Source organism: Physeter macrocephalus, chromosome 6 (genome assembly GCF_002837175.3).
Source record: "Physeter macrocephalus isolate SW-GA chromosome 6, ASM283717v5, whole genome shotgun sequence".
NCBI classification, from domain to species: domain Eukaryota; kingdom Metazoa; phylum Chordata; class Mammalia; order Artiodactyla; family Physeteridae; genus Physeter; species Physeter macrocephalus.
Genome location: NC_041219.1, coordinates 57,868,343 through 57,890,539, shown reverse-complemented (window position 1 = coordinate 57,890,539; position 22,197 = coordinate 57,868,343). Strand labels below are relative to the sequence as shown.

General features: G+C 48.2%; 1 protein-coding gene across 1 annotated transcript in view; it reads left to right on the top strand.

Moving 5' to 3' along the window:
* VWF (von Willebrand factor) overlaps positions 1-22,197 on the top strand; it is a 162,290-nt gene that overhangs the window by 23,049 nt on the left and 117,044 nt on the right. Inside the window, exons 6-8 of the mRNA XM_028490937.2 lie at positions 2,383-2,485; positions 2,775-2,983; positions 10,221-10,342. Of these exons, the coding sequence (XP_028346738.1) occupies positions 2,383-2,485; positions 2,775-2,983; positions 10,221-10,342 (434 nt within the window). The remainder of the gene's footprint in view (positions 1-2,382; positions 2,486-2,774; positions 2,984-10,220; positions 10,343-22,197) is intronic.

Here is a 22,197-nt window from a genome sequence, read left to right as displayed (position 1 = left end):
TGGTTCTGTGTGTGTGTGTGTGTGTGTGTGTGTTGGTTCTCTGTGTGTGTGTGTGTGTGTGTGTGTGTGTGTGTGTGTGTGTGTGTGTGTGTACCAGGTGTCACTGTCCTCCAGCAGCCTGGGTCCAGCTCAAGCCCTGGTTGGAGGACGCCTCCTTCCAGACCTCTGCTGGGCTGTCCTGAGACCACCCTTCTTAGCTCACTTCGTCAGTGGCCCCAGACGTGGCAGCTGCACGTCACGTCGACAGACCTTCCAAGCCTCCTGCGCTTGGTTCCATAGACATTCTTGCCTTCTCTCTCTCTTTTTTTTTTAAAATTTATTTTATTTATTTATTTTTGGCTGTGTTGGGTCTTCGTTGTACTCTTCGTTGCGGTGCGCGGGCTTCTCGTTGCGGTGGCTTCTCTTGTTGCGGAGCACGGGCTCTAGGCGTGTGGGCCTCAGTAGTTGTGGCACACGGGCTCAGTAGTTGTGGCTCGCGGGCTCTAGAGCGCAGTCTCAGTAGTTGTGGAGCACGGGCTTAGTTGCTCCGCGGCATGTGGGATCCTCCCGGACCAGGGCTCGAACCCATGTCCCCTGCCTTGGCAGACGGATTCTCAACCACTGCGCCACCCCTTGCCTTCTCTTTTGCTGAGGAGCTGGAGCTACAGTCCCCTGATCCTTCCAGGAGCAGGCACATGTCCTGATGTCCAAGCTGAACCTTTCCACCTGGGTCCCTGTCCCATTTCTTCAGGAGCATCAAGGCGTGGCATCCCCAACTTTGACCCCTGTTTCTCCAGCATCTTCCAGCTCTGTCTTCACCGGCTGCCCTCATCTTCCCTATTTTCATCAACTTCTCAGTCTCAAAGCCTTGAGACGCAGACCACACTCTTCCTTCTGGATCCTTCATCTCCTGTGGCCACTCAGTTATCTTTGAAAACCAATAGCCCAGCACAGGCGCCTGTTCTCCGGACAAGCAGTGGGGTTGTTGGGTCTTCATTAAGCTGCAAAAGTATCTCTTCCTGTTTTCCCGCTGTCATGTCAACTGCCATCACCCTTGCCTCTGCATTTGCCCCTCACAACGGGAAGGCCAGAGACCATTTGATCACGTGTTTGGCTATTCAGCCATCTCTAATGGCAACATCTGTGTCCTTATTAAGTTCCCCGCATGGAGTGAGGCATTTTACCTGTGGTATCTCTAAACCTCTCCCAGAGAAGTGAATTCAGTACAGTGAGGAGAGACGCACGAATTTTATTTATTCTTTTTGAATTTTTGCCAAAGTATAGTTGATATACAATGTTGGGTTAACTTCTGCTGTATAGCCAGTTGACTCAGTTATACATGTATATGTATTCCTTTTCGTATTCTTTTCCATTATGGTTTATCATAGGATATTGAATAATAGTTCCCTGTGCTCTATAGTAGGACCTTGCTGTTTATCCATTCTGTATATACCAGTTTGCATCTCCTAATCCCAAACTTCTAATCCTTCCTTCCCTCCCTCCCCACTGCAGCCACAAGTCTGTTCTCTATGTCTGTGAGTCTGTTTCTGTTTCGTAGATAGGTTCATTTGTGTCATATTTTAGATTCCACGTGTAAGTGATATCATATGGTATTTGTCTTTCTCTTTCTTACTTCGCTTAGTAGGATAATCTCTAGGTCCATCCACGTTTCTGCAAATGGCATGATTTTGCTCTTTTTTATGGCTGAGTTGTATTTCATTGAATATATATATATATATACACAACACATCTTCTTTATCCGTTCATCTTTTGATGGACATTTAGGTTGCTTCCATATCTTGGCGATTGTGAATAGTGCCATATGAACATAGAGGTGCATGTATCTTTTCGAATTATAGTTTCGTCTGGTTATATGCTCAGGAGTGGGATCACTGGATCATATGACAACTCTATTTTTAGTTTTTTGAGGAACCTCGTACAAAGTGGCTGAACCACTTTGCATTTGCACCAACAGTGTAGGAGGGTTCCCTTTCTAAGAGAACATTTTAAATAACACATCTCAGAGTTCCTGTCACCAATAACCACATTGTGGCTTTGATTCACTGCCTTAGAATGCGTTCGACTCATGCTTATTTTATCTTTATACTTCGACTGTAAACTCCCAGAAGGAAGGGGTCAGAATTTTACACTTCTCTTTTGAGAAATATAAGAGACTACTAGAGGGCTATGTAGCCAGAAGGCACTCAATAAATATTTTTAGATGAATGGAAAGATGAGTGAACCAATGAGATTTTTAGGGAAATTTTTGTTGCCCATTTGTTAAATCTTTGGGGGGAGTTTTCCACTGAGATAAGATTATAGAGATGATGATTATAAATAAATGTATTCACTTTTTTTGGGTAATAATTGCTACCCAGTTTAAATAATTCTTTTCTCTTTCAGGGGACTTCCAAGATGGCAAGAGAGTGAGCCTCTCCGTGTATCTTGGGGAATTTTTTGATATCCACGTGTTTGTCAATGGTACTGTGCTGCAGGGGGACCAGAGGTAAGTTGGAGCCCAGAAAGTTCAAATTAGAAGGGGCCCTGATAATTCCCCGGTACTCCCCCATCGTCTTTTGGATGAAGCAGCAGGGCCCAGAGAGAGGAAGTAGATGTGCCCAGAGGAAGTGAGCAGGGTGTGCGAGAGTGGGGTGTCCCAACGCTTGGACTAGGCACACAGCTCATCCAGCTCTGCTCCTTGGTCTGAACCCTGCAGCATGGTTGGGTTGAAGGGTGGACGGACATCCAGAAAATGGATGAGAAGGCCACTTCCTGAGTTCCTCCTGTCCCTCCAGGGTCTCCATGCCCTATGCCTCCAAAGGGCTGTACCTAGAAACTGAGGCTGGTTACTACAAGCTGTCCAGCGAGGCCTACGGCTTTGTGGCCAGGATTGATGGCAGCGGCAACTTTCAAGTCCTGCTGTCAGACAGACATTTCAACAAGACCTGTGGGCTGTGTGGCAACTTTAACATCTTTGCCGAAGATGACTTCCAGACTCAAGAAGGTAGGCTCTTCTGGTTTCCTGAACGCATGGCTGTGCTGTCCTGCTCACCAATCTTCACTATGACTCTTCCCCTGGCGTTCCAGCCTCCCCAAGTCCTCAGCTCAATTTATCCCGCCAACCTTATCTCTTAGTGTTCTACTTCACTGCCTAGACCCCCCGTCAAACCAGATCTTGGGGGCTCCTCAGACCTGACGTTGTTCAACCTTGAATTCCCCACATGGCAGATGGTTGATAAATGCTGGATGGTTTGAACAGATCCTTAGCCACTGTGATGGAACTTTGAGGATGAAATCTATAAAGGATGGTGCTGGGACTTCCCTGGTGGTCCAGTGGTTAGGACTCCATGCTTCCACTGCAGGGGTCCTGGGTTCGATCCCTGGTTGGGGAACTAAGCTCCTGCAAGCCACACAGTGTGGCCAAAAAAAAAAGGGTAGTCCTCTACACTGTCCAGAAAGGCTAGTTTATGTGGATGTGCGTGCATGTGTGTGTTCACAAGCAACAGGAAGTAATATGGGCAATGCGAAAACCACTGCTAATCTTTATTCTTCTTTTGATAATTTCAATTACATAAACATTTAAGTAGGGATGTTCTTTTGCAAAAGCTGAACATTTGTGTATAAGTTCTCCTTTTTTATGGTTAAGGGGTAAGTGTGTAGAGAAACAGTTGATTATTTCTTTCATTGGACTGGAAAATAGTAAGGTCATTTGTTTCTGTCTTCTCCAGCCCTGATTTCTTAAACTTTTTATTGTTCAATATGTACATTTGAGGCTATCAACTTTCCTTAAATACTGCCTTAGCTGTATCACACCAACTTTGATAGGTAAATATTTTCATTTTCATTGAGTTCTATGAATTTTCTATTTCCATTTTGAGTTTTTTCTCAACCTATTAAATGTGCTTAAAATTTTTAAATGTTTAGACTTTTAAAAGCTATCTTTTGCAACTAAATTGATTTCTGATTTAAATTAGAAATTTGGGGAGATTTATTTGTGGCCTAGTACATGATCTTTTGTAATTGTTCTATGTATGCTCCAACGGAATGTTTTCTTCTTTATTTATTTATTTAATCTCAGTGGAATCTACGGTACAAGATGTTTATTAGAGATCAATATCGAAAGGAAGGGGAGGAAGGAGAGCTGAGCAGAGGGGGAGCTCTAGAGCAAGGACTGCCCCGCAGAATGTTCCATACCAGGCTAAGATGTCTGGGCCCCATTCGCTCACTGCATATGGACTGCCTCTAGAAGGGTATGACATCAGGAGGTAGTTCTCTGTATCTGAGACAGACTCTGAAGAGCAAATCAAGTCCTGCGTGAAAGGGATCTGGGTAGTGCATCTCTGTTTCTACCTCAGATGGGTTGCAAGATTTTTGGCCAAATGTGTGAAGCAGGGCCTCATCCAGCTAAGATTACTGGTAATTGAAGTAGCCAACTATTAGTTCTTTGCCACCAGTATCAGCATTATAAAGCCATTTCTCTGTCATTACAAATATAAAACAATTTTCAGTGGTAAAAAGATAATGAATTATGGTCCTATCACATTGGTTATATGGGTGTAAAAACCTGGGCTGGACAACAATGTCATAAATACATTTGCTTTTGGAATTCAGTGTTGGATGTATTTTACATCTGAAGAAAAAGAGGAAAATAAATTGAAATATAAGACAAGAAAAAAATTATCTCAGAATGCAAATTGCTTCTTTATTTTAAAGTCTATTTTATCTAATATGAGTATTGCTACTCCAGCTTTCTTTTGATTTCCATTTGCATAGAATATCTTTTCCCATACCCTCACTTTCAGTCTGTATGTGTCCCTAGGTCTGAAGTGGGTCTCTTGTAGACAGCATATATATGGGCCTTGTTTTTGTATCCATTCAATGAGCCTGTGTCTTTTGGTTGGAGCATTTAATCCATTCACATTTAAGGTAATTATCAATATGTATGATCCTATTACCATTATCTTAATTGTTTTGGGTTTGTTTTTGTAGGTCCTTTTCTTCTCTTGTGTTTCCCACTTAGAGAAGTTCCTTTAGCATTTGTTGTAGAGCTGGTTTGGTGGTGCTGAATTCTCTTAGCTTTTGCTTGTCTGTAAAGCTTTTGATTTCTCTGTTGAATCTCAATGAGATCCTTGCCGAGTAGCGTAATCTTGGTTGTAGGTTCTTCCCTTTCATCACTTTAAATATATCTTGCCACTTCCTTCTGGCTTCCAGAGTTCCTGCTGAGAAATGAGCTGTTAACCTTATGGGAGTTCCCTTGTATGTTATTTGTTGTTTTTCCCTTGCTGCTTTTAATAATTTTTCTTTGTCTTTAATTTTTGTCAGTTTGATTACTATGTGTCTGAGCATGTTTCTCCTTGGGTTTATCCTGCCTGGAACTCTGCTTCCTGGACTTGGGTGGCTATATCCTTTTCCATGTTAGGGAAGTTTTTGACTATAATCTCTCCAAATATTTCTCAGGTCCTTTCTCTCTCTTCTCCTTCTGGGACCCCTATAATGTGAATGTTGGTGTGTTTAGTGTTGTCCCAGAGGTCTCCATTTCTTGCATCTTCTCAATCTTTGCCTCCATTCTTTTTCTGAGGTCCTGGATCATCTTCACTATCACTATTCTGAATTCTTTTTCTGGAAGGTTTCCTATATCCACTTCATTCAGTTGTTTTTCTGGGGTTTTATCTTGTTCCTTCATCTGGTACATAGCCCTCTGCTTTTTCATTTTGTCTGTCTTTCTGTGAATGTGGTTTTCATTCCACAGGCTGCAGGATTGTAGTTCTTCTTGCTTCTGCTGTCTGCCTTCTGGTGGATGAGGCTGTCTAAGAGGCTTGTCAGAATGTTTCCTGATTGGTGCCAGATTCTGTATCTTTTTGTTGAACTACCTTTGTTAATTGTGTTATTCAAGTCTACTATTTTTTTTTACTGCCTTTTGTCTGCTTCATCTACCCATTACTATATGAATAATGCCCTCACTGTCCCCCCACCTTGTTTGAATAACTACTAAATTTGGCATTATTATCATAGTTTTACATAATTGGTGCTTCTTTGGCTATGCCTTCATGTTTAACAGGTTCTTTGCTCATAATTTCTCCTTTTATGTTACTATTTTTTGTAGGTTCAATTTCTATTTTTTAAAAAAACATCCCTTAGTAGTTCCTCACTCAGAATCTGGTAGTGATAACTGAAACAAACACTCCTTCATTCTTATAGGATATGTTAGCTAGGTATAGAATTCTAGGACATTGGTTATTTCTAACAGTGCTTTGAGGATGCTGTTCCATTGTTGCTGTCGAGAATTATGTTGTCAGTCTAATTGTCATTTCTTCACAGATAATGGGTCTTTTAGCTTTGTGTATAAGTCATCTCATTGCTTTTGGTATTCTGAAATTTCACTGTGCTATTTCTATGTGTAGGTTTTATTTTTATTATCTTGCTTGAGACTTTTTGTGACTCATGAATCTGATGATTCCTACCTTTCATCAGATATAGGAAAATTTCAGTCATTTTCTCTCTTTTGTTAGACATATGTTGGATATTTTTATTCCACCCTATTTTCCCTCTTTACCATACTTCCACTTTTCTATCTCTTTATCCCTCTTTGTTGCTTGAGTGGTATGGTCATGCTGGCTGGTGAGAACCAATCGTGTGCATTTTTTCCAGCTCCATTTTCAGTAATGTCATGTTGGTAGCTTGAAACTGGCCATGGTGGGAGTATTTACACCATGGCAACAAGCAATCAGGGCTTTGCTTTCCCCCCAGAGAGCTGGCTTATCAGCACATCACTATTTATATCTATCTTCTAGTTCACTAATTCTCTCTCAACTCTAATTGACAGATGATGTCTAATCCATCAGTTGACTTTTCTTTTCTATTTCATTGACTATGTTTGTAATTTTAGAAGGTAAATCTGGCACTTTTTCAACTCTATTATTTTTCTTATTGTCTTGTTCTTTTATCAAGTTTTGATTTCTTCTTTATAACAGCAATTTAAAATATATTTCTTTTATAACCTCTGTACAAAACCTTTATTATCTGAAGTTTTTAGAGCTTGAATAATGTTTTCTTTATGTCTGCTGGGTCTTGCTTGAAGTAGATTGTTGTCTGTGTAGCATAGTTTTGGATTGTAAGCTCATCTTTAGAAGGGTTTTATGCTAATTTTTTAATATGGAGTTACTGAATCTCACAAGAAGTATAAATTGGAATCTCAATGCTAAATGAGGGCTTTCCTATCACTATAAATTCTCAGAGGAGACTTTTCCCCTCCTATTCAGAGTCCAGACCAAGGAAATAAACTTCCTTATTATTTTCCTACTTCTCAGAGTGAATTTTTTTCTTGTTAGCTTTCTCACGGAGGGGGTAGTCCTTCAAGACTCCCAGGTTCACAAAGGGGTCTAAGCCCATCTCTCTACATCATGCAGACCCAAGACTCATTTCCATCAATCTCCAAGGAGCTGTTAAAACCCAAGCACATTAGTTGGAAAGATTGCCACCCCCACTGTAAATACCCTGTGGTCAGAACATCAAGTCATATTTGCCAGTTCTATTCTTAAACTTTCTTTACTTGTTTTTAAACTTTCTTCCCTTCCCTTCCTCCTTTCCTTCTTCTCCTTCGTTTTTGTCCCTTGTCATTCCCTCTACTTTTTAAAATGGGATTAAACACAGATTCAACAGGATATTTGTCCTTTGCAGTTGCAGAGTTTTCAGATTTTTCTAATGTGCTGTATTGCCAGAAATGGAAGTCCCAGCCCTAAGATGTCTTTTTCTCCAGGCTTTAGGATCTAAAAAACTAAAAATGGTTTGGGATTAACAGATACACACTACTATATAGAAAATAAACAACAAGGACCTACAGTATAGCACAGGTTATATTCAATATCTTGTAATAACCTATAATGGAAAAGAATCTGAAAAAGAATATATATGCATATGTATAACTGAATCACTTTGCTGTACACCCGTAACATTGCAAATCAACTATACTTCAATTAAAAAATACTAACTAAAAATGGGACCTATGTTACTAGGGGGAAGGTGGTGCATGTTGGCAAAAAGTCAGGGCTCTGGCGATATTTTGGAAATCACTCTCAGAGGACTGCAGGTTTATTTTTTTGGGGTTGGCAAAGACTTGACAGTTAACCCTGCTTCCTGACATCATGGGAGCCTGCCCAGCTGGTTTTAACTCTGGCTCTCAGAGATTTTTCTATAAGCGAGATGATTTGTAATTCCATCTATCAGACATCCTTATGTCTCATTTCAGATTTAGCCCAGAGGGTTTCACTTCCTAAAAGGTCAGGAAAGGATCTAGAGGTCCTCTAGTCTAACCCATCATTTTACATATGAGGAATCAGGCTCAGGAGATTATGGGATCAGCCCAAGATCACACAGGGCGATCGAAGGAGAACTGAGACCAGACCAGGGGTCTTGATTCTCTCTCGGGCTTTCCCCACATAGCACAAAGGCTCTTCTCTGCCTCTTCCTTGAGATGGTATATGAGAAGGTGGGCAAGCCTGTGTGGCGTGGTGACTAAGAACCCAGAGAATGCCTATCATAATGCCTGGCACATAGTAGAACCTTCACAGATTGAAGTGCCCTTCCCTTTGGCTTCTCCATGTATTAGTTTCCTGCTGCTGCCAACAAATTACTGCAAGCTTGATGGCTTAAGACAACAGAAATTTATTCTCTCACAATTCTAGAAGGCCAGAAGTCCAACACCAAGGTGATGACAGGACTACACTTCCTCCAGGGGCTCTGGGGAGAATCTGTGCCTTGCCTCTTCCAGCCACTGCCAGCCATCCTTGACCTGTGGCTGCATCATTTCAATCTCTGCCTCGGTCTGCACATTGCCTGCTCTGTGTGTGTCTCTGTGTGATCTCCCTCTCCCCCTCTCTTTTTTTTTTTAAAGTTTTTTTTTTTTTGATGTGGACCATTTTTAAAGTCTTTGTTGAATTTGTTACAGTATTGCTTCTGTTTTGTGTTTTTGTTTGCTTGCTTTTTTGGGGCACGAGGCATGTGGGATCTTAGCTCCCTGACCAGGGATCGAACCCACACCCCCTGCATTGGAAGGCAAAGTCTTAACCTCTGGACCGCCAGGGAAGTCCTTACCCCTCTCTTATAAGGACATATGTGATTGCGTTTAAGGCTCACTCAGTGAACCCAGGATAAGCTCTTCCTCTCACAATCCTTTATTCAATCACATCTTTTGCCGGAAAATATCCACAGGTTCTGCGAACTGGGAAGCGGACGTATCTTTGGGGGCCATTTTCTTCTGCTCACCACAGCCAGAGGCCAACTCACTACACTTCCAAGTCCTGCTTTTCTTTTTCCGGGGATAGTTTATTTTCTGTTTCCAAGTGCATGAGCTGACCTTGAAGCGCGCTTCACTCTTCCAGATCTGGCTGTGCAGAGGGACTGCTAGCCTTGCTGCTCCGCTAAGCCCCTTTGCAGTGAAGGTGCAGCAGTTCTCTTTGGCACTGACTTGGTACCAGGCCATGCAGGCCCGGAAGGTGCTCACAGTCTCTCGTGGGTAGCTGATAGGAGTGTGTTTGCTATGAGTACCAGGGCACAGATGCTCTGCGAGCACCAGGGATGCAGTGATGGGGATGCTTAGGTTCATGCCACATCCTTACCTTCATTCTGCAAAAATATGTTGAGTACCCACCATCCAGCAGATAAGAGTTTAGAGATAAGAGGCACAGCCTGTGCCCTGAATTAAGGAGCTCACAGTTGAATGGGGGGTGAATATAAGCAAAAAGGATACTAACACAAAGGATGATGAGAGCTTTGACAGAGGGATGGCCAGGGTGCTGAGGGAGCACAGAGAAGGGGCACCCAGCCAGACTGGGGAGGGAGACAGGGAGTCGAGCTAATTCAGAAGGGCTTCCTGGAGGAAGTGGTACCGGGGCTGCATCTCAAAGAATAAATGGAGAGAGTCAGGGTAATAAGGGGGTGGAGAACGTTCCGCACAGAAGGAGGAAAGGGAGCAAAGTCCTGAGAAGCGAGAGTGGGTGGACTGTTCCTCATCACCTTTCCTGGCATCTCCCTCACTGTGCACACCCGTCCAGCCGCCCCCCTCCAGATGCTGGCTGAACCCGGGTGCCCGTGCCCTGTGGTGTTAATGCTGGGGTACTCCTGCCACAGATGCCTATGTTCGAATCTAAAGAAAGTTGGTTCAGGTGACGACAGACCTAGAGTTCTCACTCAGAAGTCCCGGGTCTCACGACCGTGGCTTCATCCTCCTGACACTTTCTCCACAGGGACCTTGACCTCGGACCCCTACGACTTTGCCAACTCCTGGGCCCTGAGCAGTGGGGAACAACGGTGCCAGCGGGCGTCCCCTCCCAGCCGCTTGTGCAATGTCTCCTCCGAGCTGCAGAAGGTGGGTCCACCCAGGCTTGATGTGGGCTGGAGGGTGGGGGGTTTTTGGAGTCAAGAGGCAGAACGATATGCAGTCCCAGGTCCTCCATCCAGGGGAGCAGTGAGTCCCTCTGGCTGCTCCATGTCCCACGGGCCCCTTTCCTCCTGAAAACCAGCTGGGGCTAGAGTCGCGCTGACGCTAATCCTAATACTGTCCTGGGCCTGGAGCTCTAAAGATGGGCCTGGTCGAATGAGTTGGTACCGCGAGTGACTATACTTTTCTGTTTTACGTTCCAACGCCCTCTCAGCCCCAAATATCACCATCATCACCTGCCACCTGTCTGAAATTCTGTGGTAGAAAACCATTCCTTTTTAAGGGCCCAATATGTGGCTGTTATAAAGCACAAGTATGGGACAAGGCCCCAAGGTCTCACCAGCACATCAGCAGGAAGCGGGTTACCTCCTGGTGGGGGAGCGAAGCGAGCCGGGGGGGAGGGAGGGGCAAGTCCTGATGCGCCCGGCTTGGATGTGGTAATAGTTTCCTGAGGCTGGAGTAGCAAATTATCTCAAACCCAGCGGCTTCCAGCAACAGGAATGTATTCTCACGGGTCTGGAGGCCAGAAGTCTGAATTTGGTTTCAAGGTGTCTGCAGGGTGGGCTCCCTCCAGAGGCTCTAGGGGAGGGTCCCCCCTGCCTCTTCCAGCTCCTGGGGGCCGGGGCTTCCTCGGCGTGTGGCTGCCCCCGCCACTCGCTGCCTCTGTGGTCTCATGCCTCCTGTCTGCGTGCTTCTGTCGGGAGACAGAGCAGGTGGGCCTCCTCCCGCCCCTCCCCACATGGCCCTATTTGTCCCTGTACTTAGCCGCTCCTTCCCCTTCAGGGTTTCCCTTTGTGATCGCACTTGGAGAGGAGGGGGTCTGGGCAGGACTGCGCGCTGTCTCCTCCTTTTGCGGGTGGAGATGGCCTTTGTGCTTCTGTGTGGGGTGTTGGGAGGTTGATGCTTTAGGTGGGGAAAGACCTCCCTCTGTGGCCGACCTCCCTCTCCCCCTTTGGGGTCAGGCTGCCTGGGCTGAGGGAGGAGAGAGCGGCCTGGCCCCAGATGCGCCTGGGCCCTCGTCAGCACGTGGATGCCCTGTCCAGGCTGCGCTCGAGACTCACCGTCTGGGGAACGGGTTTCTTGGAGGTGACGTGAGTCAGCTTCCCTGGAAGCGGAGGTCTGTGGGCAGCGAGGGACCGGGGAGGCTCTCGGGGAGTGAGAGAGGCGGGGCTGGGCAGGGAGAGAAGCTGAATACCGTGTAGTTACAACCCAGGCCTCAGCTGGTCCTTCAAGGAGCTCTGAAAGCTGCGCCGGCCCCATGGGGCAGGGGCGCCCACACCGACCGGTCCTTGGATGAAGGCTGCCTCTGGGCAAGGAGACGGGGCGGCTCCCTTGGGCTGAGCTCAGGCAATGCCTGCAGGTGACTCGGCTGTGAGTCCCCACCAGCCAACACCCTCAGCTTCAGGTGGGTGAGTCCTTCTGCGTTGACACCCAACCCCCTGGTCTGCATGGGGGACGCGTACCGCGCCCAACATCCCCCGCAGAGCCGGCTGCCTGACAGCATCGCCTCCCTACCTTCCACCCCCCTGAGCGACCACGCTGCTCCAACCCACAGCCGTGCAGGGGGAGGGCGGCCCCTGCTCATGCCCGGGACCGTCGCCATGACGGGACTTGACAGGCCACATAAGCCCCTCGCCTGGGCCTGTGCGGTTCCGCAGGGCGAGGAGGAAACCAGAGCCGGCGCTGGCGCTGGGGGTTAAGGAGCTGCCCTGAGTCACCAGCTAGCATTGCGGAGTCAGGATTCACACGCTGCCCGCCCGCCCCCATCCCGCCTCTGCTGTTATGCCTGCACCATCTCAGGCTGCCCAGGTGAATTCCACCCTTGTGTTTTCCTTCAGGAGCTGGGCTCCCTGAATCCTGAGGTTCCTTTCAGCTCTAAAATTCTTTGTGTGTTTCTCTGGATTGGACTCAAGAGACGGTTGATAATAAGTCTCACTAAATATTCAATGGATGGATGGATGCAAATTAGGTGGTGTAATTTATCTAGGGATTGGGACACCCCCATGATCATAACCCCGAACCCTTCATTTGTAAGACCAAATCTACATGTAAGTAGAGAAACTCCAGCCCTCTCCTACTCCAGTAGCTAAATAAAACACACAGCCAGCTGCACACACACACACCTACCTTAGCGTGAGAGGGCTTCAGTATTAGTTGCCCAGTCTTTCTGTTTTCATGGAACAATTTGATCTTCTGAACCGAGGAGTACGTCAGCACCAGGAAAATGCTCCGGGCTGTGCTCGAGCCAGCTGCCTGGACCGTAAACACAATTTCCAGTTTATCAACAAGTACATTCCTAGCGCCTCTGTTTCTTGGGTTTCCAGTGTTTCAGTGGTGCTAGGTTTTCCAGCTGGTCCGGAAACATCTCTGTCACCTGGAGCATAGCCCAGTACTGGCAACTGACAGAGGCAGACCAAGTTCTAACCCCGGGGGGAGGGTGTTATCCTGGGGAAGGGGGGTAGTTTCCTCTTCTTTCCAGGAAAACTTTGAAGTAGCAGCCGCTTGTCCTTGTAGCTCCTTAAGTGTTTCCCATCCCTGGGCCACTTTGTAACTCTGCTTTGTAACTCTGCCCGGCTTTGTAACTCTGGGCAAGACACTTGCCTTCTCCAAGCCTCAGTTTCCACATATGTAAAATAGGCACAGGACCAGTGCCTGCTCCACGAGGCCATCGTAAGGATAAGGGAACACGTGTGGAGCGCTTAGCCCAGTGGGGCTCAATTGTACGAGCTGTTATTGTTATTATTATTACTTCTGTGTCTGTGTTTGCCCCCGGAGTGGCCGCACTTTGAGAGAGGGAGTGGGAGAAGCGGGCCAAACACACACAGTACTTTAAGTGTGAGCTCAAAACTCATTCTTTCTCTCCTCCCCTCCTCCCAGCTATAACCCCACCCTTTTGGAGGCGGGGCATCGATCTGAGCACAGCTCGGGGATAGAAGGAGAGCGAGTTGCCTACACACGTGGACACGGAGGGGTGGGGAAGTGCAGGGGTCTCCTTTTCTTCTGGGGCTTCTTGTAAGCCAGGGGCATTTCGGATTGAGGGCACTCCAGGAGCCCTGTGCAGCAGGGAGGGGAGGATGAGGGATTTTAGCCTCTCTTTCTTTTATTTCCAAACGCACCCTTGCACAGACGGCTGCGGTTCGCCGTCTCCCGCCCTTTTCAGTGTTCTCTAGGCAGGAGTAGGGTTGCGGGGTTGGTGGAGGGGGGCGGGGACGGGAGGTTAGTTGGTGAGCTGGGTGGGGGCAGGTAGGTACCTCTGATACCGAGGGCATGGGCTTGTCTCACTTTATTTTGCAAACAACGCAGGCAGCGCAGAGTAAGGGCAAGACAAGTGTTCCCACCCTCGGGGTACAAAGGAATGCTCTCATTTACCCCTGAGAAGTGGGAGGTGAAGGCAGGGTTTTCAAACGGGGAACCTGACACAGAGGCGGAGCAGCAGAGGAGGCAGCTGGGCACTTTGTCTCCCGGAGACAGAGGGGGAGGGCCTGGGGGTGGGGCGTTGGGGAGGTGCCGGGGGAGAGTGCAGAGAGGCCTCATTTGTCTCCCAGGTGCCTTTGGAGGCTCCAGCTGCACACTTGCCACTCACTTTGTCTCCTGGGTGCCTTAAAGTCCTTACTAACCGGTGTCGTGGGAGCAGCTTAAGAAATTGGCTACCAAGTTTTCAGTGCTGGGCCGAGGCCCCCACACACTCAGACCTCCCAAGGCACAAGCTCCTTCTAGGTCCGAACTCCTGTTTCAGGTTGTTTACCTGAGAAGAGGGGCCGGGCTTTGTCTCAGCCGATCAGGCTGTGTTTGCCCGCGAGCGGGGCGCCCCCCTTGGCCGGGAAGCACAAAGACATCTCCTGGGAGGTGATTGAGGGGGTCTCTGGAACTGTCCACAGCCTGCTTAGTCCCGCCGGGTCCCCGGCTTCAGAAGTCGGGGCTGGTAAATGGACATCATTTACAAGGGTTTTTTTGCCATTGTGGCTCCAAGAGCCGTGTTCAGTGGCAAAGTGCTCCATAGGGGAGACGGCACTGGCTGAAAAGCTTTGCTTGAGCCGCCAGAATCTATTCGCCCACTTCTCTGGAGCTTTCTGTCTTTCTAAGGTGGCAGCAAGGAGTCAGCTCATTCTGAGAGCCAGGTCATATTACTTAGTCCCCGGGGGATGAATGTTTCCTTGTTATGCCAACAAAACCCAGAGCCTCTCTGCTGGGACGAATAATGGCTTGTTTGATGGCACACAGATTTGCGGGGTTTTTTTTCCCAGCTTTTCAGAGGGCAGGACTGCTGGAGTCTGGGGCTCAGGGTGCAGACCTAGTAACAAAAAGCGCCCAGCTATAGATGCTCAAATAATTGGCGTTAATTTGCAGGTAACTCTACTACACAATGAATGTTTGAGAAAGATCCTTAGGTCACTTAAAAAAAATTTAATTCTGTCAGTCTGGGAACTGTCAGCAAGGGCTGAACCTTACACAGGGATCTTGTTTGTGTCCTGTAGTCCTGTCTGCAACGTGAAGCCCACGGCTCCAGGAGGCTGGATGTAGGCTGCAGCTGGTCCATGCGATGCTCTTTCTAATTAGAAAAAAGGCACCCCTTTCTCAAGACACTTTACCGTCACCTGCTGGGAAATTGCCATAGTAGACATTATAAATGTACCTAGAACGTAGTACACATGTGTGCTGTCTGTCACGGGAACGGTAGCCTTGGGTGTGTTGCCACTGCGCTGTGTGACTTGCAGAACTGTACTTGACGGCCATGAACTTGGCCTCGCTTCCACGGGGAGGTGTCGTGGCTGCAACCCTGCTCCTCCTTAGGACCACCTCCTCCAGAATGGAGGGCCGTCTCCCGCTCCTGCTGCTGACATCTGAACATGAGGCCACTTCTGTTACCGAACTCAGGCCTGGCTGCTCGCTGCTTGAAAGTCAATACTCAGGAGGCAAGTGCTGGTAGAAACAGAAATGTTGCTCTAATCCCAAAGCCGGCAATCTGGGAAGAAGGCGGACTCGTGTCCCAGAATCGACACCAAAGGTTTTGCTTGGCCATGAAAGTTTTTAAAGGGAAAAAGGGGAAGTAATTTCAGTGAATCATTGAGAGAGAGGGTCAGATTCATCGCCATCCACTGCGTGCAGGCTTGTCGACTCCTTGTGATCTTTCTTCGAGATGTTACATTGTTCACACAGTTCGTGAGATTACTGAAGCGGAAGCTGGGGAAAAGATCTGGTCCCCTGTTAATCACTTATTCTCCATGTCTATTTCTTTGATCTAAGGAAAGAACAAACAGATTAAGCAAAGAATTGTGTGATCAAAAGATTTGGAAGGTGTGCTTGGGTTGGAGGTTAGTTAACATATAGCTTTGCTAATGTGACAGTACAAAAGGGGCCTCCTGCAGAGACCTCCTCCTGCAAAAAGCTGCTTATACTTTCCTGCCCCTGGCCCACTGAGTCCTCTCCATATCCCTCCTCAGAATTGGTTCTCAAGACGACTAGTCTTTCTTTTCATCAATGTTAGGAATCTCAGGCTCATAATAACTCAGAGTGAGATGAGATTCCAGAAGCTATCTAGTCCAGTCCCCTGCCCATGTATATTCAGATAGGCAGGTGGTACTGTAACCTGGACTTTAAGACTCAAGTCTCTGAGACATCCTTGCTGGGCTCTTTCCAGCTGTTGTGCAGAGCTCAACCCTATGCAGCCCTTCTTGGCTCCCTGAGGAGAAGTCACCCCTTTCTTTTACCCCCAGTTGAAGATGAAGACCTCCCTCGGTGCCCTTGAACCGTGGAGAAGCCAGATCCTTGCAGTCTGGCTTTTCTAGGTCCAATTCAGGACTTCGCGTCCCATCAGCCACCGAACAGTCCCAGGTTGGCTGTTTTCCACCGGCTCTGAATTTGACGTTTATTTGGGGAACACAATCCTTATTCCTTTTGTTCTGTTGCTGTTCATGTCTGCACATTTTCTCCCCCTCTCCTCCTCCTCTGAAAGCCTGCTGTTCACCTGTAATTCCTCTTCCCGCCAGGAAGTCACCTGTCCCCGCTGGAATTAACATTTGGAAATACTCATGTTTACTTTGAATGACGGTCACGTGTCCCCTCCACGGCACAGAGAGGCACACGAAACACCCATTCTGTTGGGGACAACGCAGTTCGCTCTTCACATCCTCGTGAAATATTGCCCACGCCTTTTACTTGCAAAATTCGTACCAGCTCTTCCTCCTGTCTCTGCCCAAAGTCGCCCTGGAAGGAGGCTCGCAGGCCTGGAGGGAGGTGATTTGGTGGGAGAGGGGCTAAGTGCCCTGGCAGAGCTGGGGCCTTACTGACCACATCCACTCCTGGCATTCCTGCGTCCTCTCCTGGCCTCCTGCTTTCACTTAATTGGCCTGGAAGAGACTTTTCTTGGAGACTGGGAAGAATTTTGTTACATTCGTTTGCTTGGTAGAATAGTTGTGATCCATAGAGAGACCGATTGTGTGAGAGTCTGGTCCAGGGAAGGTCAGTAATCTCAAGAAGAGATCCTTGTAACCCAGGACCCCCAGAGGAGTTAGCTGTCAGGTAACCTGAGCTGGTTCTGTAGATGGCGCCCACCCACTGTGTCCCAGTGATGCTCACATCCGAGTTGGGGTTTGAACACAAGTACACACACACGTAATGCCGGCAGAGGCGTGACAGTGGGAGTTATATCTTCTCCGTTGCTCAGCCACCACCATCACCATCATACAACAGACAAGAAGTCAATTCAATGTATGAGAAATTAAAAGAGAAGAAAAGAAATGAAGACTGTACACGCAGGCGAGTGCGCGGCTCTCTCTCTGTGCGTGTTCATATATTACGCGCATACACAGACACACGTACACATACACATGCATACACATACACATACATACACATATATACACACATGCACACACACATACACACACGCATACACACACGTACACATACACCCATACACATATACACACACGCATACACATACACACACATACACACACATACACACGTGCGCATACACACATACACCCGTACACACATACACATACACACATACACACGCATACACACGTGCATATACACATACATATATACACACATACATACACACATACGCATATGCACACACATAGGCACACACACATGCACACACACACACACATTCCCCTTTTTTCAGAGTGAGAACTGCTCTCTCAAGTCATCCGTAGGCTAAAGGATGAGGATTTATTTTGGGTACTTTGCCGAGATCCCAGAGTCCGGGGCGCGGGCCCTGGTTTGCTTGCTTTGCTGTGTCCTCACGTAGCTGCGTCCCTGCTCTGCAGCTCAGGGTCCCCTCTGAAGATAAGTAGAGCTCTGCCCGACACTGACGGAATAAGCACCCTTTTCCTTTCCAGCAAATTCCCTCACCCACCTGAGTGCAGGGCAGCAGAAGAGGCAGTGAGCCCCTGGGCTTGTGGTGGGACAGTGGCCTTGGCCACTCTGCCTCTGGGGGTCTAGCCTCATGGCAGAGGTCAGGGGCTGCACGGGGTTTCAGCATTTCCCTCAGATTAAGCAGATGCAAATGCATCCCTAACCCAGCAGCCTCAAAATCCTTCCATGAAACATTTCCTAAGTGGCTTTCTCTCCCTTCTTCTTCTCCCCGGCGAGGCCAGGAGTCTGAAGGTGCCCGTCAGCACATATTTATTGAGATGTTTTGTATCTTAACTCTGTGCAAGTCAGATTTGCAATCTCACCCAGGGACAAGACACGCAGGAGATATTGACACAAACAGCACATGACAGAGAACAACACAAATGCCATTTGGGGTTAGTAAAGGGTGAAGTGGTGCAGCAGCTCTTATCACACAGGTTATCCTTCGTGACCGGGAGCAGGGTGGGTGGAGCTGTTCCACCCCCAGAGCTTGGACAAACCCCAAAGTGGGAACCGGGGGCTGGAACTCGGCCCTTGTCCTCCCAGCCAGCTGGTCCTGCCCTGATCCCTGCTCAGATGCTGCCCAGGAGAACAGGGCGGAGGGGGAGAAGGGTCCTTTGGAGGACTCTGTGGCCATCTCCCTTGGCACTGGGGACTTCAGTGACATATCCAGTTACCCTACTTCTCAACAGGGCTGAACACCAAGTATCTCAGAGAGAGGAATGTTCAGCTCCACAGAACCCTCCAGTTAGTGGAAATCATGGGGTCTTTTTGAGCCAGATCTTGGAATGTGGGTGGGAATCCCAGTCCAGGCAGAAGTTATAATTAGAATCAGCAGCCCTCCCCCATCCATCCTTGCAGGCTGACCAATGAGAAACTGTGCCCTGCCACAGGGGTGAATTCCTGAACCCACTGCTTTGGACCAGTTCAGGCCCAGGCGCCTCTGGACCTCCTCCAGGGGCAGCCATGGGACACCCACCCCAGGGCCTGGCTGAACAATCTTGCACTTTATATATTAGCCTCCCCTTTCTTTGTTCACTTCAGACCTAGGAATGCACCCCTCCCTTCTCCTTTGTCAGCTGTTTGGGAACCAACACAATAGCTAAGCTCCAGATCTCTTGCTGTTGTTTCCTCTCCTCAGCTCCCATTCCCCTCCCATCTGCCCTTGGGGAGATGTGCTTCTTTTCTCTCCCTCTCCCTCGAATCGGCTTGGCATCTCCAGGGAGGAGGCCTGGTCTTCTCTAATGAACTGAAAATGTGATTAAGTTGGGCTCCAATTGGGTCTGCACGGCCCCCCAGGCAGGGTGAGGTCATGGCTTGATGGAGCTGGGCTGGCGCTCTCTCGCCAGCGCCTGGCACCCCAGATGAGAGGTGCAGGAAGAGAGAAGTAGCTGATGCTGGGCATCAGAGGCGGGGCGGTGCTGGAAGTGAATTAGCTGATCCTCTCTGCTCTCCCTGCCAGAATGGTTTAGCAGGGGGCTGAGGAGGAGCCATTTCCGAGCTGTTCATCTAGTATTGACAATGGGCCAATGATAATAGTTACAGGCACTCGATTGCCCTCCCTCTGTAATGTCATTTAGTTTTATTTTGCAGCAAAGTCTAAGGCAGGACTTGCTATCTGTGTTAGGATTAGATTCTCCTGTGCCGGGACACCTAAAGTAGAAACAGCTTACACAGTATAGAAGTGTATTTCTCTCTCGTTGTCAAGGAGTTCAGGGTGGGATGTCCAGTACGGATGCCATGGGGTTGGGATGAAGGGTCCTTCTGTCTTATTTCTCTGTTGTCCTCAGCCTCATGGCCCAAAATGGCAGCTTATGTGTCAGGCATCATGGCGACATTCCAGTGCAGGAAGAGAAGCATTGAAAGAAGCACCCCCGCCTTTGGAGGCTGCTTCCAGGGAGCTGCACATGACCCTCCTGCTTATGTCCCGGGGGGCAAAGCTGAGTCTTATGGCCACTCCCAGATGCAAGGGAGGCTGAGAAATGGGGTCTTTATTCCCAGGGGCTATGTGTCCAGGGGAAGATTGACAACTGAGGGTTTTCTGACTAAGAGAGAAAGGAGGAATAGATCCTGGGCAACTTTCAATCTCTTCCGTAATCTCACTCTTTTAAGGGTGAGGGAATAAAGGTGCAGAGAGGGGAGATAATTTTCCCGAAGTCACACATTTTGTAAGTGATGGGGTTGGTGCTTCTAAAACCTGCACTCTATCCACTGTACTACACTGTCTTCTAATCTGATTGATAGGAAACAAGGTGGGGAGGGTGGGGGCATCGGGGAACATGGAAAACCAGGTAAATTGTGGTTGGGGGGCAGTGATCTCGGGTGGCCTTGGCCTGCAGTGGCTTGAAGCAGGGTGTCCGTTCCCGGCCTGAGACTGAAGTCAGGCCATGGCAGTGAGAGCGCCGAAACCTAGACGCTAGACAACCAGGGACCAGTGGCCAGTGACAAGGCCCTGGCCTGTCAGCTGTGTGGAAATGAATTTCCACATAGAGATGGAAAGTAGTGAAACAAGTGAAGTGTTTATTAGGAAGAAAGAGGGTACGTGTGGAGAGACACACGGGCGGGCTCAGAGAGAGAATCTTGCCTTTGTGGCAGTTTGAATCACTTTAAAAAAAAAAAAAAAAATCATTTATTTATTTATTTATTTTTGGCTGCATTGGGTCTTCGTTGCTGCACGCGGTCTTTCTCTAGTTGCAGAGAGCGGGGGCTTCTCTTTGTTGCGGTGCGCGGGCTTCTCGTTGCGGTGGCTTCTCTTGTTGCGGAGCACGGGCTCTAGGTGCGTGGGCTCTAGTAGTTGTGGCCCACGGGCTTAGTTGCTCCGCGGCACGTGGGATCTTCCCGGACCAGGGATCGAACCTGTGTCCCCTGCATTGGCAGGCGGATTCTTAACCACTGAGCCACCAGGGAAGCCCTGAATCACTTTTATGGGACATTTCTTCAGGGTTTCCTTTGGCCAATCCTCTTGCTTTGCCTGGTTTTCTGAGTACGTATTTGGTTTATCTCAGGGTCCTCCCCTGTGTGCGCACGCATCTCTTAGCCAGGATGGATTCTACCAAAGAGGCTTATGGGTAGGTTGACATCACTTACTACAGGGTGGCATCTCCTCCCTTTTTGACCCCCCCCCCAGGAGCCTTTCTGCACATGCGTAGTCTGGAAGGTCTCCTTGACCTCGAGAATGAGAAATATGTGGTCTCTTATCTGCGCAGGGCTTAGCTTCTCCTCCCTCCTGCTATCTTGGAGATCTGCCCACAGGGTACAAACTCCAGAGGCTCAGCCTGGGGCCCATCTGTCTTCTGCAGGAGCCTGACCTGGATGGAATCAGGGTTTGAGTCCGCTCGGTGACTCTTTCACCAGTACAGCCATTGGCAAACGAAATCGGCTGAGAGCCCTTTACACTCTTAAAAATGATTGAGGACCTCAAAGCGTCTGTTTATCTGGCTTATATGGGTTGATATTTGCCATATGAGATATTAAAATGGAAATTTTTAAACATGTTAATTCATTAAAAAATAAGAAACATTATAGTTAACATGAATACCATCATTTGAATAAAAATAGCTATAAATTCCAAACCAAAAAAAAAGTTTGGGGAGAAGAATGGCATTGTTTCACAGTTTTGCAAATCTCATTACTGTCTGGCTTGAGAGAAATCAGCTGGATTCTCTCATCCGTGTCTGCAGTCGGCCTGTTGTGATACCACACATCATGTAGCCTCTGGAAAATTCCACTGTGCATTTGAGAAAGAATGAGAGCATAAAGGTCAGATAACATCTTAGTGTTATTATGAAAATAGTTTTGACCTTGTGGCTTCCTGAAAGAATCTTGGGAGTCTGTAGGGGGTCCCTGGACCACACTTAGAGAACTGAGGACCTACTGAATTCTTTCCTCTTTCCTTGCTTCAGTTTCCAAATCTGGAAGGCTGTATACAGCCTTCCTCTGAGGCTTGTGTTCTTTGAAGGGGTCTTCAGGCCTTTGAAAGGCCCGTGAGTGGGAGTGGGTGACGTGGTGGTCTCTGAAACAGTTATGGGGAGTGCAGATTACCATGGAGGGGAGGAGGGGTTTGGTCTGCCTGTCCTTAAAGCCGGGAGATGGGTGGAGACTCTGTAGAGGACCGTCCGGCCGGGGGTTCTATAGGTCAGTGGCCCTGGGTGGGTGGTGAGAAGCGAGAGGAAGCCGCCCAGCTACCCAGCAGCCTGTGTCCCTCTGGCCCACCCAACACTGCCGTGCATGTGACTGTGCCCTACTCCCACAGACGACGGGGCGCAGGAGACAAGCCTACATCATGGATGGCTTGGGATCCAGGCATGGGAACCCAGGCCTGCTCACCAAACCCTGCAGTGGATGGAGTGGCCTGGGATGAATCAGAGAAAGGCACCTCCGAGTGCTTTACTCGGGGAATAACAAACAGAGGGTCT